At 29.2% G+C, this 20,311-nt stretch overlaps 1 protein-coding gene across 1 annotated transcript; it reads right to left on the bottom strand.

Moving 5' to 3' along the window:
• Positions 1-12,684: 12,684 nt before the first annotated feature.
• On the bottom strand, positions 12,685-20,063 carry LOC100158900 (transmembrane and coiled-coil domains protein 2). The gene is made up of 10 exons (XM_001949039.5): positions 19,790-20,063; positions 19,408-19,441; positions 19,212-19,345; positions 17,883-18,066; positions 17,662-17,809; positions 17,233-17,467; positions 17,129-17,173; positions 15,597-15,679; positions 15,369-15,522; positions 12,685-15,205 (listed from the first exon to the last, which is right to left on the bottom strand). Exons 3-10 carry the CDS (start codon positions 19,316-19,318, stop codon positions 14,539-14,541), a joined length of 1,623 nt encoding a protein of 540 aa, XP_001949074.1. The 5' UTR covers positions 19,319-19,345; positions 19,408-19,441; positions 19,790-20,063; the 3' UTR covers positions 12,685-14,538.
• Between the last annotated feature and the right edge of the window lie 248 nt (positions 20,064-20,311).

The following is a 20,311-nucleotide window of genomic DNA, read 5'->3' as shown; positions in this document are numbered from 1 at the left end:
CTATAAATTATTAAAACACGCGCATACACTATATGCAAGGTGTAACAGAAAGACTTGACGAAATAAAAAATGATGCGTATGACAAAAATTAAACGTATGGCCAAAATTAATTTAAGAAATATACTCATGTCAGCAAATCCCCGAAAAAAAATATTTTGAAAAAAGTTATTACTTTCCAAATTCATTTAATCCAAATTTATTTTAAAAAATTCTAAAAAATAAGTTACTTAACTTGGATAAATATTTTTCTATCAAAATTGTTCTTATTTTCAGTGTTAAAAAATAAAAATAACTTTTTGCATAATATATATTATGTGTAGCGCAAGTGACTATAAATTATATATATAAAAAAAAATGTAATATTAATTAGAACAAAGTATTCCAAAAATAATTTTTATCTGCTACACCCTGTATATACCTAGTAATTGTTATATTATTTATATACGTAGGTATACGCGTTGTACCCCAGACCCGGCATAAACGTTTTTCGGTCTAAAGGAATTTCACGAGTGACTATATATATATACCCTACTGGAAATTTGTACGAAATACCGGACCACATATTTGCATAATTGCATAAAAATCCTGTGAAAATAATTTTTTTTTTGGGGGGGAGAGATGGAGAAACGTTTCTACCGCAGCCCACCGCACTATATAATTGTTGGAATTATTGGAATTCCGTTTTGAAAATAAATTCGTACAAATTCTGATTTTCATTGTACTAATTCCATAGGTACTAAATTTTTGCTTATAAAAAAATGGGAAAAAATACTAGTGATGGCGGTGAGGGGCTGGGGAAACGGACATCACAATAATATGATTGTGCGTGACGTTCACACGCTCGATCGATTTTTCCGCCGCAAGAGATCGGCGATCATACAACTAGGCGTACAGCATATATATATACAAACCTACAACCAAAACTCAAAAGATAAACAAACAAACAATATTAGTTTATTTGTACACAGCGTAGCTCCACCAAAATCGGTTGGATAATATACCTATATCATACGTTATTAGGTATATGTATTTATTATGATTTTACTATCGTGTCGTATAATTATCGTAGGTATGTTTGCGCGCTCTCGTCGATGAAAATAATCGCCACTCACTATCATCGACGGATTTCCGTACCCACCGATATCGTCGCGATATATTAATCTACGCATAAATATAATATAACCTGCAGGGACGGCATAAATTTAAAAAAAAAAATTATAACGATGATATGCTTGGTAATAGATCACGGGACGTTGATCGGCGGCCATCGCAGGACGACTGTTTTCGACTATACCTACACGTCATTATCGTTATAAGTAATATAATATATATAATAATATAACATGCCGGTATATACCGTATAATACGAATCTCGCGGGGGACGTGACCGACGAGCATTTATACCGATATTTATATTATACGAGGTATACCGCGAATACCGTTCAAGTGCCCGTGTACAGTGCAAGGTTTACCATTATATTAATATTATTCACGATGATAGTTTGTTATTTAGGTATGTAAATATATGCGTACCTATATACCTATACATGATATGTGCGTGTACGATGACGTACCGGTGCGGTATGTGTGTGGAAACCGCTTAACCGCGTCGAATCTCACGCCTGTACAAAAATCGTCGACTTCCGCGACATGTCACTATATTATATACGTCATCTACGATAGAATAGACAGAAGACGTTTGAATTTTCGTCCACTACCTTCACGTATGCGAATCTATTAAACCATTATGTCTCGGAGTTATCGCAATCGATTTAAAACAATATTATATTATATAGGTATAAGTAATAAGTAGAGAGCGGATTTGTAAATTTATTCTGGTGGTTCGTATAATATTATACTATATGAGCACAACATTTGATTTATGACGATTTAAAAAATGAAACTTTTTTAGTGCATATTTTTGCATTTATCTACTTTAAGGGCTTATTTTTACAATTTAAATTGCACATTTCATCTTTTAGTGCATATTTCGATGTTTTGTTCTGTTTTTTTGGACATTTTTGAAATATGTATACCTACTATAAATTGTAATAAGAGAAAAAAATATTATATATTATGTATAGTTAGGATTAATATAAAAATAAATTATTAATAGGTATACGCTTGTAGATATAAATGGTTCTCTCAAATATTTTTTATATTAATTGATTCCTATGCAGTGATATACTAATTTTAAGTGATTTCGAATTCGGTGCGCCAATGAAGTATTATGGAGCACGTACAAAAATTATCTATAATTTTGATTTTAATTTTGTTTGACAAAATATGTACGACGTACCAAAAATATTATAGTATCAATAACAACACAGCATATGTGATTACAAAAAAATCAATATAATATCTGTGTATAAATAAAAATGCCTTAACCATACGCAAGGGCCCGGTAGTCAACTTTGATATTAGACAGTTAACCACCACCTGTCAACATTTTATATTTAGGTGTACAAGATTATACTTAAATATGGTATAAGGTGCTAATCGGGAGACTATATTATATACTATATATACTGTATATACGAGTTATAACGTTATAAGTCGATTAATTTAATAATATAGGTACATTTACGATTTACTAAGCATATATTATTCTCACAACGGCATGCACGCTACAGCACGAATATTATTGCTGTTGTAGATGATTCGGATACATTTCCGGAAGACATGATCAGACAATTTTCGCATTCAAAGAATAGAGACGAATCAAATTTCAAAATACGAAACATTATTAGTCGTGACGACGAAGGCAACTCGACTGTACTCGTTATACACGATACACCCCTATCGATATAATATATAATTCCCCGGGGTCGGTTTACTTTTTAAATAAAACATAATATATAATATTATATTAAAATTGACTTTTGTGCACAGCCTTAACAATTCTTAACGTTCAAAATGGTAATCTACAGATGACCGTTGTAATAATATATTATATACTGGTGTCTAGTATAATTATAACTTTACAAGATACATATTATATAATACATATACATTTAAGGTTTAGAGAAACAATTATTAAAGTGAACATTCACTCAACTATTCGAGTAGGTATGTTAATATTTTCATACATTTTACGTGTTTCAATTATACAACAACGATTGCAATATTAACGCCCAAACTAAATTAATCTACAATACCGTGAATTTTTATTTGCCCTGGGACCTGCTGTTGGACAGCCCTAGTGGTTAGTGGAGGGCTTAGTATTAATTTTTAGTATTGTGTGTTGGCCGCTAACAATATTTTCATAATATCTAATAATACAATAAATAATAATTGACATGCTGGCTAAATAGATACCTAGTATGTTTGTTATAAATTTTCTTATTAATGTTTTTATCGTTTTAATTTTGTTCAAAATCACTTTGTATAATATACATCAGTTTTTAATTTCTTTAGCAATTATAATATTTAAATTTTTCTGATTAGTGACATTTTTAATTTCTGAAAAAATTCCGATATTATTTTTAACTTTCTTTAGTTTCTTTTCGTTCGTGAAGTATAAGTTTTTTATTTTAGATATAAAACCATTACACCTTTTTAGATTCATAGACGCGCACATCAACAATGAGTGCAATTATTAACTAAGGATTATATCTCTCAGAGCACAGATCTGAAATAGTTGTATGCATCTCGATGTTTCAACCCCATTAAACTTAACAGAAAAGTTATTAAGTCCAAGTGACGGTAAGGAATTATTTTGATATAAGTTTTGGTCGGCGCAGCTAAGCTAAACTATATATATATGCCTAATATGATTTTATGTATTTAGACTTATTAGGTGTTCATTTATTATAAGTTTGCTTATTGAGTATTTTTAGTATATTTATCAATATAGAGTACTATATACTAATACTATTATATTATATAATATAAGTAATATACCTTTAAAATTATTTGATAGATAACGCTTAGAATAGGACCACGTATGAATCACAGGCTTTGATAGATGATATAATTCGGTTTTTATAGAGGATTTCGGTGATTTGGTAGATGTGAACGTAATGACTCCGTATTATTCGTATCCCTTTTTATTATTTTATTTAATGAGTTTCGTGACATTTAAAAGAGGTTGAATTGAGATGCCCAATAAGAATAGTAAGTGATTGGAGACTTAGAATAGGACTTTGGTGATCTATAAATGTTTATAAATAAAATATAATATATTATATAATAATAATAATAGTTGTATAGTTATAATATTAAGATAGCGTTGAATTTTAAATAAGCATCCGGAGGTTATCAACCTTTCAATTTAAAACTACTTTTATTAATATAATTACCTAACTATTATACGAGAATTATTTTAATTTATATACCAATATAAGTATAATGGTATATAAATTAAAATAATTCATTACCTATTCCTAGCCCCGTCACATGGATGTTATGAATTCAGGGAGTAAAAACGAGTATCCCGCAAACCATTTTACCCGTTTTTGAACGCAAAACCCATAACCTGCTAATAAATTGGCCCTCTCTCATACCCGTAACCCGCAAAACAATATTGTACCCGGTTTCGGACGCAAAACCCGCAAACAATATTGCACTCGGTTTTAAACGCAAAACCCGAAACCCATGACATTTTTACCAGGTTTCTAACATGAAACCAGAAACCAACAACATATTTTACCCGGATTCTAATACGAAACCCCGGAGCTCGCAATATTTTAACCCATTTTTTGATTTTTACTCGTCTTGGACTTATACTACATGTGAATGTCACAAATACAAAATCCCTTAGGGCCAACAGCCTAGCTCGTCTTCCAGAGGCTGAAACCCACTAAAATTCAACGTTACAGTAAGCCGAAAATGTGCGAGTTCCGTTTTCATAAATTATATATTAAAATCTATTAAACGTTAAATTTGATATTTATTTATTTATATTAAAATATGTTTTATTGTTGTATTAAACGCATAAGTGAGAAGTGCCGTTTTCGCTGTACCGAATACCGATCAATGTAAATTACAATATTATTTTGGTCGACCGGCATTCGCTTTTTCTCGGTTACGATTACAAGGGACACCACAGTAAAAAAAACGCGCGAAGTGTAATACTTCAACCTTTTAAACAACATGAGCGATGTGATATTATGTCGTTTAACGAGCAAAAGGTAGTGTGGATACTTACACATCGAGTACTTTTAAGTAATATAGATAACACAAATAATTTACTAAGGTAAAAAACCAGCTGCTTAACATAAGAGGTATAGAGATTAAAGGAATAAACTTTTGGAGCTGGTACATAATACAGATTACAGGTGGTTTAATCGCAAATTTACGTAACCTCGAGGGTTGGAGAAATGTTCGCACGCTTCACTCCATGAAAAAATCACATTTTAGAACATTTTTTCTAAACATCGGTGCACCATTTGTAAGGCTCGTAATAGTATGTAAAAATTGAAAAAACAAATATTTTGTAACAAATGACACCTATTATAATATTATATGCAATAATCTTACACTTAAATGTGCCTATATGTCACTTATGTGGCTATGCCAATCAATATATACAACAAATTAATTCGTATTTAAATATTACATAAATGCGTACATCGTATTTCACAATCGGAAAACCTCATGAAAGTAATTTAAGTAGGTAGATAGGTGTACAGAAAGTCACTTATGCACCCAGCATAATATTATAATTTATAGTAATATGGACTATAGTATACAAAGTCACACAAACTAAATTATGTCCCCAACTCCTGTAAAATCTATTGTAATACAATTATAGTATATTTATTTATATATAATATTATAATTCATGCCATAAACTATAATACACATAATTATACAACCTCATAGACAATATGATAGTGGCGGCAGTCGTAGCGTATAGACAGGAATTTTTGTTGGTGGGACTGTGGAAGGAGGGGGGAAATATATTCATTATTTCTAAGATTAATCGCGGGGCAGTGGCGGTAATACGTGAAATAAAAATTAGTCATTAAGTTTATTATACTAAATTAACCGTTAATGTTCGATTTGGATTAAATATATACCAATTAAAAATATTACAATAATAATGAAATATATTTATGTCAATTGGCAATTCCTTGGAACGGGAATGGAAGTATGATCAGTGAAAACTATTATTATAATGGATGTCCGGTTTGAGCAGTGTATGCCCAAGTAACAGTTATAAGTTTGATCTTTGAAACTCATTGTAGTGGAACGTGCAGGGTACAGTGGCGTATTTAGAAATTATTCATGGAGGAGTCCAGCTAATTTTCCAAACACATTTTAGTGGAAGGCTTCGCTACAGAATATATTAAAATATATATATCAGATGTTTAGATTTATGGTATTTTTATGGGGCTAATGATGGGGAGTCTGGAACCCATGGACCCCCTGTAAATACGCCACTGGCAAGGTAGGTCGGTAACGGAATCAGAACACTATTATTCTGCAGTGGTTAATTTAAACTCTATCAAAAGTGTAAATGTTAAGAAAAGATATAGTAATATTATATTATTATATTATAGTCCTTATTATAACATGTTTTATTCACGACTGTCGCTCACTACATTGAACGAAAATCGTATATAATGTCCAAAAATTCTGTACTCAGTATTAGGTACTCTAATGATAGGATTTCTCAACACTTTTAAGTATTAACTATAGTAGTTACTATTCCTATCATGACCCTCCCTCCTCTGAATGTTATTGAAACAGAAATCGAATTTAAATGAAAATACTCATTTATGATTTATGACTACTTAGTAACATGGATGGTAAATTATTTTGACGCTACGTGCCAAAAATTACCTTTTTTGAGCATGTCATATTAAATTATGAAAATAGACTGATACATAATAACTGAGGTACCTACATATTATGAACGTAGGTAGGTACGTCTATTTATCGGTCAATAACGATTATTCAATTTTATCTATGGATATTAATATACACCTATATTGTGATGTTACTTATTATTAAAAATAAAAATAGTAAATATATAGGTGTAATATAAATATTTTAATTTTACGCGTGCCCTCAAATTTTTTTTGGGTGCGTGCCATAGATTTTCCAACTCTGAAGTAGTAACTAACCCGTCGATAGTGTTTACGCACGCTTATGCATTAAATAAGTTTATATATTTTATGGTAGATATTGATATAATATTAATAATATTATAAATTATTATGTATAGTATAACGTGACGGTAAAGTGTTTACTATAATTCAGTTATCAAAAAAAACATTTTGAGCTGAGAATCTGTGTCGGTATCTGTAGATCGTTACTTAAATGCCCCAATCAGAAATTCGCAACAGTCGTGAAAGCTGTACCGATACTGGTATAGTGGTATCAACTATTAATGATGGCGTATGACTGACACTTGGCAGCCATTTTTTGCACCTGTACACGGCAGCCGGCGGATGGTGAGAATTGAAATGATAACGGTATTCTATACTATAGGACTTTGAAAGCTATAGGTAAAGTTGGTAATCAATTGTTAATTTTTCTATTATTAAAACGCAACACCTCCTATATAGGTACTCTATATAGTTAATTACATTAAGGGGCCTGCGCGCGACCTGTTTTTTTGCTCCAAAACATGGCTTACAGGAAAAACTCTCACGCCTCGTAGAGTGATCAGATTTTGATAATTTTTTTTTTGTTAGAAAGAGGAAAACTTCTTACAGGGCGCATTGAACTTTGATTTACAATATTCTATTTACGAGTTCTATAATAAGCTTTTGAATTTTACAAATTGTTACGTGTTTTTAATTCTTAATTCTTTTTTGTTTTTAGCATCAAAAATTACAGGGCGCATTGAACCTTGATTTACAATATTCTATTTACGAGTTCTATAATAAGCTTTTGAATTTTACAAATTGTTACGTGTTTTTAATTCATAATTCTTTTTTGTTTTTAGTAATCAAAAATCGAAGTTCAATCCGCCCTGTAAAAAATTGTCCTCTTTCTAACAAAAAAAAAATTATCGAAATCCGACAATTCTATAAAGCTTGAGAGTTATTCCCGTAAAGTAATTTTTTTCGATAAAATACACCCTATCAACCACCCCTAAATAGTTATCGGGTAGTAGATTAGTGGAGAAGTCTTATAATTGAGGTAGCAACTAAAATATATAATTGAATTTTCAAATTTTATAGAATTGTGGAAAATTTGAAAAACTGGCACCGGGACCCTTAAATATAAACTAATAAATACGTACGTTGCGCTAGCCCCCCCCCCCCAAAGGAAAATCTATAAACAAACTATACAGATATTTAGCACGTAATTCGCACGAATTCGCACGCCTATTTTGAAAATTCGCACGACACGTTTTATAGAAAACAAATTTCGAAAAAAGAAATGAAAATATTTATGCAATAGGTACCTGCAGTTTTTGACAAAATTGAATTGTTATTTTGTTCAAAAAAAAATGGGGAAGTTACATCACTGCGTTCGAGGTTCAAATTTTAACGTCGATTTCAACGTATAGGTGTCTTTATTTACAGTTTATCATTGCGTCCATATTTGTAGTGACTTACTCAGTGACGACTGACGAGGTACACCTATACACTTTTTATTATATTGTAATAGTGACACAACATAGATAAAAGTTTGATGGACAAATTAATTGGCTATATTAAAAGAATATATACTACCTATAATATCGAAATATTAATAAATTACGAATAAATAAATACAATTAAACCAGTTTACAATTTTATGATATTAATCTTAAATTATTTTTGATTTTATATAATTGAATATCTTTTATTATAACCTACCATATATTATAATACCTAGATATGTGGAAAATACATTATATATATAATGTACTTATACAGCATAAAATGTGTATACACACCTAATATGATACTACGTATTTAATTTCAAATAAATTAGATTGCATTACTTCTATTCAATTATTGTAAACGGTATACCTAATTTAAAAAATACTTATCATAAAATAATAGATTCAAAAATCTAATGCACAAACAAATAATGAAATAAACATAATTACTATTTTATTTTCTTAAATGTTGATTTAAATAAATATTTGAACAATGTTTGACTGCGAACTGGGCGATGGTCGGGGCAGTGGCGTAGACAAAGGGGGTCAGATCCCCCTTCCCCATTGGCTTTTTATTACCTTAATGAAAAGTTTTGAGAGGGTGGGGGATTTTCCAATTTTTCCCTACCATTTAGCTATGTCGTTTTTTTTTATCCCCTCCTTTCAGAATTCACGTCTACGCCACTGGGTCGGGGTAGAACTTTCGCATTTCTTTCCCCTAGAATTATATCAAACTGTCGACCAATATTTTGATGGTAGTTGTTTAATTTCGTAAGTCGGCAGAGTGCAGTTTATGACTTTGCATTGAACGTGTGCTCAAAAACAATAAGGTGGGGAGAGATTCCCTCCCTCCAGCCCTCCCACCTTTTCGGGCGCCCTTGAGTATTTAATATGGGTAATGGGTATTACGAACACTCTCGTGGCTGTCTTACAGTAGATATAATATGATATATTAATATACACGCAATAACGCCGAGGAATGTGCTCACAATAATACATATTATTATTATACGTCATATCATATTATGTTTTATTATGTATTTATGTAATACGCCTACCTATATGTATATATAGGTACCTAATACATATATAATATTATTTTATAGGTAGTAGCTTAAATATTATAATTTATGCTGTAAATGCATCCGCGAATTAATTTAATTACAAAATATTATGCTAAGATGCGAAACGAAATTATATTGATGATAATATTATTTTCGCCATATTATGATGCTTTTCCATTTTCGTGTTGTGTACTTGGGTGTAATTATAGTATGTCAAATGTAATTTACAGAGTTCCGATTTGCAAATCTCCAAGTCTAAGGTACCTCTACCTATACGTCATTATACAGAAGGTTAGGGTTAGCGAGAAGATTGCCTATATAGGTACTCTCTCATTCTCGAGCGCGGTCGTTTTTCCGCACGCTCGATGTTTCGATCGGGTCGACGTTAAAATATTATTTTTAAAATGAAAACCGGTTTAGTTATTTATATTTTATTTATCGTATAAATTACGTTGTTGTTTCTTTTTTCAATAAAAAACACACACACACGCACACACACACACACACACAACAAATTTAACAACAATAATTGTTTAATCGCACACCACGCGGTTGGCGCCCGACTGGACGATGGCTCGCCCACCTGATCTACATGTAATTATGACGTCATTTACATCAGCCTTGCCTGAGGTCGTGACATAACCCAGGAACACCTGTGAGGTGCACGCATTCCTCCAACGGCTCAAACTATTGGCAAACATAAATATAATTACGTCAAATAAAATATTTACCCATTTTGCTCCTTGATACTACGTGACGGTGACACTGCAGTCATGACGGTTTGAGTACAACAAAACTTCCATAGTTCCTTAGGTACTTATTACGGAATCTCATGGCAACTAAAAAAAATTCTTATTATTTTGGAGAAATTCGTTAATAGAATTTATAATAGAATATTACCTAATATTATAATATAGTAATATACTTATGGTTCTAATTAATTGATTATTGTTCTTAAAATTGTTTCATTAAATAGATGTTTCAGTGTATATTCAGTTTAATATTGAGTATTTAAAAAACATATTATAACACAGGCACCTCGGTTTCGTCGGCTTCACCCTCAATTCCCTCTTCCAACGTGGAATGTGCACCAAAGTACCTTAGTGGATAGTAGTAAAATAAGCATCGTATGAAAGGGATTGTATAATAGGTTCAGTCATTTGGTTGGGCATAGGAAAAAGCTAAATTAACATTGAGTGAAATTTGCTAATTAACTCACATAAAAGACTATGAAATGACATAAAATTCAAACTCGATTAAAAATAAATACGAACAATAAATTTACTAGGGGAGAATTGGAATGTTGATTTATTCTTGACTAATATAGGGCATAATATAAGGCTGAAATCTGATTAAATTTATATCATTATATTATGTAGTTTTTAAATTTTCTTTAATCCTATTTTTAAAATGTAACTAGGTGTCTAGGTATATACGCCTGTAACATATAAATATTAAATAATATGTTTACAAACGAAAATAATAACTAACAAATGTACCTGCAATTATAACCTATATATGTTTTTTTATACAGTTTTATCAACGGGTATTTTTTCCCGGTATTTTAACAAAATTTAAAAATCAGTAGTGACCTGCGGGAGCACTAATTGTAATGATGTACGTTCTAAACTATAGGTTAATAATTTTTATTTCCGGCGCCTCGAAAAAGTCACCGTGACGTCTTACATGGAGAATAATATCATGTTTATAATATCATGTCTATGTATAAATGGATTTAATGCTTTTCAACGACAGTATTACAGTAGTAAATATTAAAATATAATAGTTCATAATTTATTCAAAATTAAAAAAACTTCTCACTAGGAATCTAAAAAATAAATTATTGTGAACTATTCAACTATATGTAGGTACTATAATTAACACGCCACATCATCACGTTGATTATTAGTGCACTAAAATACATATCGTTATTAATAATAATAATAACAACTATTATAGATTATAATAAGGTTATCGCTATATAATAGCTAAATAGGTAGCCTATATATTGGTAGGTAACATAATCATATAATAATTAATACGCATTTACAACACTGCTATCCATATAATGATTAATGATAGAGTCGAAGAGTCAATTTCCGTTCACTTCATATATTTTTCGAGTATGTACCTACCTACCTACCGAATATAATCGATAAATTTGTATATGACACTTATAACATAGGTAATAGGTATTGTTTAAAATCGCATCCATCTTCGTAAGTTGAAAGTCAATAACATAGTAATTAATAAGTTATCGATAAAATAGTGTTTTTTTAACTCCGTTTGCAAATAAATTATATCGATCTACTTTATTAAACCTATAGTTTGTCTGTGCTTAGTGTACATGGGTAACACTTATTATCAAAATGTCTAATTAGATTGGTATATCTATCGTATATAGGTTTAAGGTGTTTATTATACAAATGTATTATTATCTACTATTTACATATATATAATTGCAACTACTTACTAGAATTTTTAATCTCGTCCTAATTTAGGCTAATGACTGAACAATGACTAATGAGTAATGCGTACAGACGTAAGTACAGTACATAGTACACGCAATGTTTTTAGTAGCATTCCGGTATAGGTATAAACTATTATAATATAATATTATAATATTGATTATATTATGTCTAAACCATCATCACAATTTACAATATTATACACTCTCAAATTTAAGAAACAACACTTGTCATAGGTACCTAACTAATAAGTAGTAAGTACCTACCTAATAAATTAGAGATATGATGAAATATGAATCACTAAAATAATTGTTCAAAAGTACCTACTCAAATTTATCTAAATTTGGACACATTATAATTTTTTATAATATTAAGCTAATGGTAGTCTACGAGGCCACACAATATAATCATTTCCATTATTTGGTTTTAACGTTTTGACATATTATACGAAAATTATAAAAAAATAAGAATATAACTAAATATAAAACTTGCACTGCATCGCAATTTACATAGACTATGTTGTATGCCTATAAGTTTGTAAGTCGTTAGGAGGTACCTATTTAGAAAGAAATATAATATAAGGAAAAAAAAATCAAACAATCAATTTTTCAAACTGTAAATGTTTAATATATACATCAGTTAGACGTTTAATAATCAGATCATACAGTAATAATTTCAAGTAACATTTACATATTTTTAATTAACATTGAAAATTGAACCAAAAATATTAATTGGATTTAACAACGAATATTCATTGGATATTATCACATTTATATTATATTATATTGTGTTAACTCGGAAAGTTAATAATTTAACTTAAAAAAACAGGAACTTGACAACAATGAATAAATAAATTCCAAGTCAATACAGAAGAATACTAGATGTTTACCAGGGGTACAGAAATTAATGTTGCTTAAACATACTATCTCAGACTTACAAAAGCATTGGACGGGGATAATATGATAAATGAGCAAAAAATATAGAACAGGTAAATAATACAATATTATAGGGTAACTTTAAATGTGCGATATGATTTATACAAATGCAGTTGAATTTTTAGAAATAATCACATAACACATTGCATAGAAATACACAAATCAACCAATATTTTTCAATCATATTATGAATTTCAAATATACATTGAATCATATACATTACACCTATACTATCATATTACATTTTGTATAAAAAAAGAAATTTCAACGATTTGAAACAAAAAGTAAAATACAGTAGAATCATGATAATCCGGCACCTATTAAGCCAGTTCTCAGTAATCTGGCATTTGTAGTGACTGCCAGCTTTAATTTTATATATTAGGTATCATTGGGATTTCTACCAGTTACATGTTCAATTGTAATAAAAATAAATAAATACAAGTTTTTATAATTTTATTTGATTTCTTTTTACATTTTTATTTGTTAAGATAATTTGGCAGTATTAATGGTCCCCAAGTGTCGGATTGTTAAGACTCTACTGTAGATTCTATAAGGTTTTATTTTATACTTTATAAAAAAAGTTTATAACTTTTATACTTATTTATGTAAGCTGAGCTATGGAAATCAAAGAATATGACTATATATTAAATACACAAAAAATAAATTAAATTTGAAAATAAAAAAATAAAAACAAATTTTTGAAAATGGACTATTAAATTATATCATATTATAAAGTTAATAATAACTTTAAATTAAATACGGCGAAGTAGTGAGTACTTAAATATTTATACCATATACATAGATATTTCAATATTAATTAGTTAGAAAAATATTGAAAAAATGTATAAATCATACCTTACTTATTAAGTGTAATACTATTTGTTACACAATAAAAATGACTAAAATTTGGATCATAAAAGGCATAGATATTCTATATAATATGATAAATAATTATTATACATTATTTAATTTATGTACACAAAAATTAATAATACAAATCACAAGACATCCTAGACTACATCAATTCGTGGGGAAGGGGAGGAGGATCAAGCAAAATAATATTACATGTAATAGATATAAAAGTAAATAAAAAAATATGCTATAATAAAAAATTATCATTATGACTTACAATGAATTTCAGTGCTACCATTTCGTTGTCTTCACTATCACCACGGGTGTCATTGAACCCTCATATCCAATCAATTATAAAACAAGTTAAATAATACATTTTATGTATATAAAAAAACAATTAAATTAATTTAAAATATGGTTTTAATAACAACAATAGTCATGGCAGGTTGAGAAGGATAGAGTAAGTTATATACTATTTATATTGTCTATAGTTTTATAAAGAATAATATTATAATGTAAAGACGATATGCTCATTATTGTTTTTCTCTCTAATACTGTCACAATATTATTTTATAAATTATCATGGTAATTGGACTTAAATTGAAAGAATTATCACACCAGTTTACATAGATGTATATATCATTGTGAAAAAATTAAAATAGAAAAGGAAACTATTTAACGGATAACAGGGCTTGCTTGCCATGTTTAATGAGGTAATCACTCAGGCTGACACTGTCTGGCCATTGTTTTACTGCAATGAATAACCCAGCAACTACAGCAGTTGTGGTAATTATTCTTAAACGAGTTCTTAAAAATGGCATCAGAATGCCAGCAAAAGTGGCAACTAAAAGTAACACTACCTGGAGCACAGTGAGTAACACATTTATTAATTTTACCACTAACGCACGAGCATTAGAATTGTCTAATCCTTCTAATGTGACATACTGTTGGTGCTGTGCCTGTTGATGTTCCATTTTAGACATTTTTGTTTGACACGCTTCAAGCATTTCATGAATATCACGAAGTCTCTCTTCACTCTGGTACTGCACTTTTTCTTCCATATCTGTGATGGTTTGTTTAAGATTTTCCACTTCGTTCTGATGTAGCTCAGTGAGATCATTTATTTGCTCTTCGAGCCGCTCAGTACGAAAGCGTTCTTCCTGAAGGGAATGGTTTAAAGATGCAATATCTTTGGATACTAGCTGTTTAATGTGTTCCATTTTTGAGCGTAAATGATCTAATTCGGCCCAAACTGGTTCCAAAGAAGTAGTTGCAGATGCAGGAGGTGGAGGTGCCCCAGGACCTGTCCGAGGTGGAATTGATTCACTAGTCACAGAACTAGAAAACAGTATATGATAATAATTAACAAATTATATGTATAACTAATAATTTGCAATATTTAATATTACCCCAATAAATTTAAAATAAGACAAATATCCAAACACTTTTTATATTATTTACTTATGATCTGAATGAGTAAAAATTAACAAAAAATTAATACCTGCATTCTGAAGCACCGTCTTCACTACGTGATGCGGCAGCACCAGCAGTTGATGCATGAAGTCCAACACCTCCTGGCAAAGTAGCACTGCCATGATGGTTACGACCACTCTGTTTATCACTATTATCTTCAGTTAGATCAGCTTCACTTGATCCTTAATTGAATAATATATAAATTATTATTTAACATTCTAGTAGCAAAAAATCAAAAAAAAAGTGTAATATTTACTTGATATTGAATTGATATTGTCAGCACTACCAAACTTATTTCGAATTAGATGAGCAAATTCTCGTGGTTTTGACATCACCGACCTAAATAATAAACATAACAAAAATAGGTGATCAATGTTAAAAATATCTAATTACATTATATTACTCTTTTGCCTAAAACTGTATAATACACATTAATTAATATTTATAACAAATAAATAAAAATATTTTGTGTACCTTAGAGCTTTTTAATTTCTCACCGAATTTGAATTTCATATATAAAATTGATATTAATATTATAATTAAATCAAAGCTTTTAAGCCCCAGTAAAAAAGTAAGACTCGTGGGAAAGACTTTTACAACAGAAACATAATATTTTAAAATATTGGCTGTATGGCTTTAGATCATGTAATGTTTAATTTAAAATTACACTTTGACAGTTATGACCATTTTTATATATGTTCACTTGAAACTTAAAACAAAATTAAAATTTAGATATTTAAATGCCGATAAAAGATTATCATATTATATAACATACAAATTATAATTATTCATTAAAAGTATATGATACACAGTTCTATTAATTTTAAATAAAACAATATTTAAATAATTACCTATATTGAGAAATGTAAAATGAAAAATAAATAATCTTAAAAAAAATTGAATTGCTTTTATGTATAAATCTTCACGTTGACTAAAATTTTAATATTATAGAACAATTTTAATTCTATAGCACCATCAATAAAGATAATTTTTTATTCAACTAATAAATTATACAATGTCATAAAATATGTTAATTATCTTGGTGTTTCAGTATACTTTATTATGCTTACTAATCTATATTTAATAAAAATAATAATTTAATTGATTTATAATCCATACATATGTAACAATTAATAATCATAGTTATGATGATTAATATGTCAATAATAAAATGTGTGTTTTAAATGAATTATAGATAATTAACATAATAACTATTAGTGGTCTGATAATTGATAACAAATATTTGTTCATAATCAAATGAAAAATGTATTTATTGCCAATATCTCAAATTACTTGGTCTATAACATTATGAATTTCTATACCATGAATAAATAGAAATATAAGATTATAAATTAAAATAAAATAAAACATTTACAAATTTCAAAATAATGAAGTTTCTTAAAATATAATATTTTAATATTACATATATAAATTACTTAATAATATCTAAGAATTTAAAACCAATACATTTTTGAATTTTTGAATAATATCAACTAACAAATAAGTGTTGTGATAATTATTATAAAATAATAATACATTTGTTTAAAATAAACGTTTATTAGTATCATAGTTTTGTAATCCAGCTTAGATTTTGATCATAGTTTATTGAAATGTAAAGAGTCGCCTCCCTAAACTAAAAAGTAGATTCCTAATCTTAATATCTATATAGCATAAAAAACCTAAATTATTAAGATATTAAATAATAATTTAAATGTATCAATTATACTACATGATATTTAAAATAATAATTATAATAAAATTAATTAAATGAGAACATTTTATATTTACCCAGATAAACCAGAAATTCCATCTCTTATATTACCGCCAACATGCCTAGAAAAAAAAATTATTATAAATTAATAACTATATTATACAATATGCAAAATATTTACCTTAGACCATGTCCAACATCTCTTAACATCTCTTTTGGTTGTTTCAAATGATGTGATGTTGTGAGCCCATGTGTTTCTAAGTCTTTTAATCGCTTATTATAACCTTCAAGTTTTTTTTGTAATTGTGATATACCAACAGCAGATTTTTGGTTTTTTTTTTCAAATATTGATTTAATACGAGCAAGTTGTTGTTTATCTGCATTTGATGCCAATTTTAAATACTCATTGACATTATCTACAAGGAAACATGTTTAAAACATAATTAGTTATTACTTATTAGTATGACACATATAAAACATTATTTTCAAAATGATTATGTAAAATTGTATAACATTTTTTGATTATAACTTTTCAACTTTCAATTGACAATAGCTAGGTATTTAAATATAAATTCATCTACATTAAGTTATCATTTTTATAGTTATATACCATCTCTTGCGGTTTGTTCACTTCGTATCAAATCTTTGGTGCGCACAATTTTAGATCGGACATGATCCATTGCTGCTCTGGTTTTTGTACCATCGGAATCATCAGCAAGTTCAGCACCATTGTATCCACCATACGAATAAAATAAATCCTACAAATATAAAATTATTATTACTTTGATTTCATAACAAATGTACAAAATAATATTCATCTATTTTACATACACCATCATCTTCATTGTTGCCAGATGGGTTAGGTTCTTCACTGGATGCATAACTTGATAAATTATCAGGTCTAATAAGTCCTGTATCTGCGGATCCTCCTCGTTCATGACGAACGACTCGAATACTTCCTGATGACCCCACAGGTGATTTACATCGGCTCATGGCAATTTCATCAGCAGAAAAACTAATTGAAAAGTTTTGGTCGCATTTATAAACATATACTAACATTTTGTCTGAGATTATGAAAGTAGATAAGATGACAGTAATATATTGATTTGTTGCAAATTATGATACTTTATAGCTATACTTTTTAGCAATAATAGTTTTGAATTTTGCAAGAAAAAAATAGAAAAAACTTTCAAAATATTTATAATGATTCAAAAATTAGACTTAAAATAACTGTTTTTAATTTGTGTTAAAAATGTAACTATTTACATATTTAAACAATGATGAATCAAATGTATAATTTAAATATTACTTTCAATGATTCAATATAAAAAAAAAATTATTATTTATTATTTTATAGTAAAATAAATAACTTGGTTTTCGTTTTTAGTTAGGTTCATAGTCCATACAAATTAATAATGTAAACTTGACATAGAAAAATTAGACCTTATATAAATTATTTTAAATAAATTAAACTTCAATATTGTATTTCAATTATTCTGCAGACTTTTAACAACTACAGTTAAATTAACATATTAATTTCAACCAAGGTAATTAAATGAATATTAAAACCTCATTTAAAATTGTAATTATCATATTCTACTTTAAGTTATAGGTAATATATTATTTGGTGCAAAATCATTCATTCAAGAAAGAAACACATTCAGCTCAACGACTGAAATAACACTAGACATTTACAACTAACAAATATTAGGTAAATAGTCGAATAGTTATCTAAAAAACTATTGCACAAGATAACATGGGATCAAAGTTACTGGATAATAGTTATCACACCAATGGAATTTTTATTGAACAACAAACAGATAAGAAATTGTTTCATTAATAAAACAGGCATCAGAAATGTTTTATACAATGTTTTGTATTAGATAAATTAGTTATCTATAATTTTAATTTTAACTATTTTAAGACTGGCTAAAGTCCTTTGTTATTATTTTAAGTACTTTTATTTTATCACTAGTTTAATTTTTATAAGAAGAGTAGTATACAATTTGGGATTTTTAGCAATAAACAGTTTTGTTTGTTTATGTTTAGAAAATTACATAGTATCAATATAATAATGATAACAACAAGCAATAAAATTACTAAATTGTAAATGTTGCGATAATTTTAAGAATTAAATGTTTCCTAAAATTGTATACTTACGTAGCAGCATTCCATGGTTTATTAGCCATCTTAGGCATTGGATTTTGTGAAGGAGAAAAACTCCGACTAGACTTTGATATCCTAATGTCAGGCGTCAATGCATCCATAAAAATTGTATTGTACTAAACTCATCTCTGAAAATGATAAAAATTTATTTATTTATTCAAGTGAATAATCATATTATTGAACAACTTACATGCGATTTAATTTTTCCACGTACAAACTGGATCCTGTAACATTAAAAGCAGGAAATAACCTTGAGTTTAATTGTCTCAAGAATTCAACAAAAACAAAGAATCCCTACAAAGCTGAAACCAATGTCAAGTGCCAACAGGTGCAAAGGGTTATGCCAAAGCAGTTATGGTACTAGGAGCTACAGCAAGTTTGTCAGATCTCGCGGATTTCTTTTACGGATCAATAGAGACCGTCGGACCGAGACTAATCGATTGTTTCGACAACCGGTTGACCTTAAAAGGAAAACCGCGACGTCTGACGCTGCTTGTCACCGGGTCGATACAAATTGCCATTTGTAAAGCGATGCCCGACGGTTACACGGACGAGAACGATTTTCTACTCACTCGGACGTCATAATTGCATGACTGTAAATTAAAGTTGCCGGACTAACGCCAGCATTTCGAAGTGGGGCCTCGCGACGATAAGTTCGGGGCAGACGGCGTAACATCCATGGCTGGGATACAATAACACAACCCCAAACGACGAGGATCTTGTCAGTATTTATTGTTTATTCGTTATTCGTGCGTTTGTTTGTAGCGGAGAAAAATCGTCGGACAGCGCACTGCAATACCCAATACCTATCGCGAAACGACAACACACAAAAGGCGAAATTTTGCGTCAGATAAGTAATCACGAACAGATGATCGTCTCGCGGGCTGTGGGCGGCGACGAGACGTCCGGTGTCCCAGCGCCATCTGTCTGCTCGTGATTCTCGGTATAAAAAAAAAACTGAAAAATAATAAAATAATATTATATTATATACCTATTATTTTATAGTCAATAATATTTAAAACACGAAATTGCGTGAGCGCATGAAGCCGCCAACTATCAACCTATAAATTATATTTTATAATACTATATTACTA

This window comes from Acyrthosiphon pisum, chromosome A1 (genome assembly GCF_005508785.2).
Source record: "Acyrthosiphon pisum isolate AL4f chromosome A1, pea_aphid_22Mar2018_4r6ur, whole genome shotgun sequence".
Classification (NCBI taxonomy): domain Eukaryota; kingdom Metazoa; phylum Arthropoda; class Insecta; order Hemiptera; family Aphididae; genus Acyrthosiphon; species Acyrthosiphon pisum.
The sequence above is the reverse complement of the archived record's forward strand: the minus strand, read 5'-3'. Positions and strand labels throughout refer to the sequence as shown.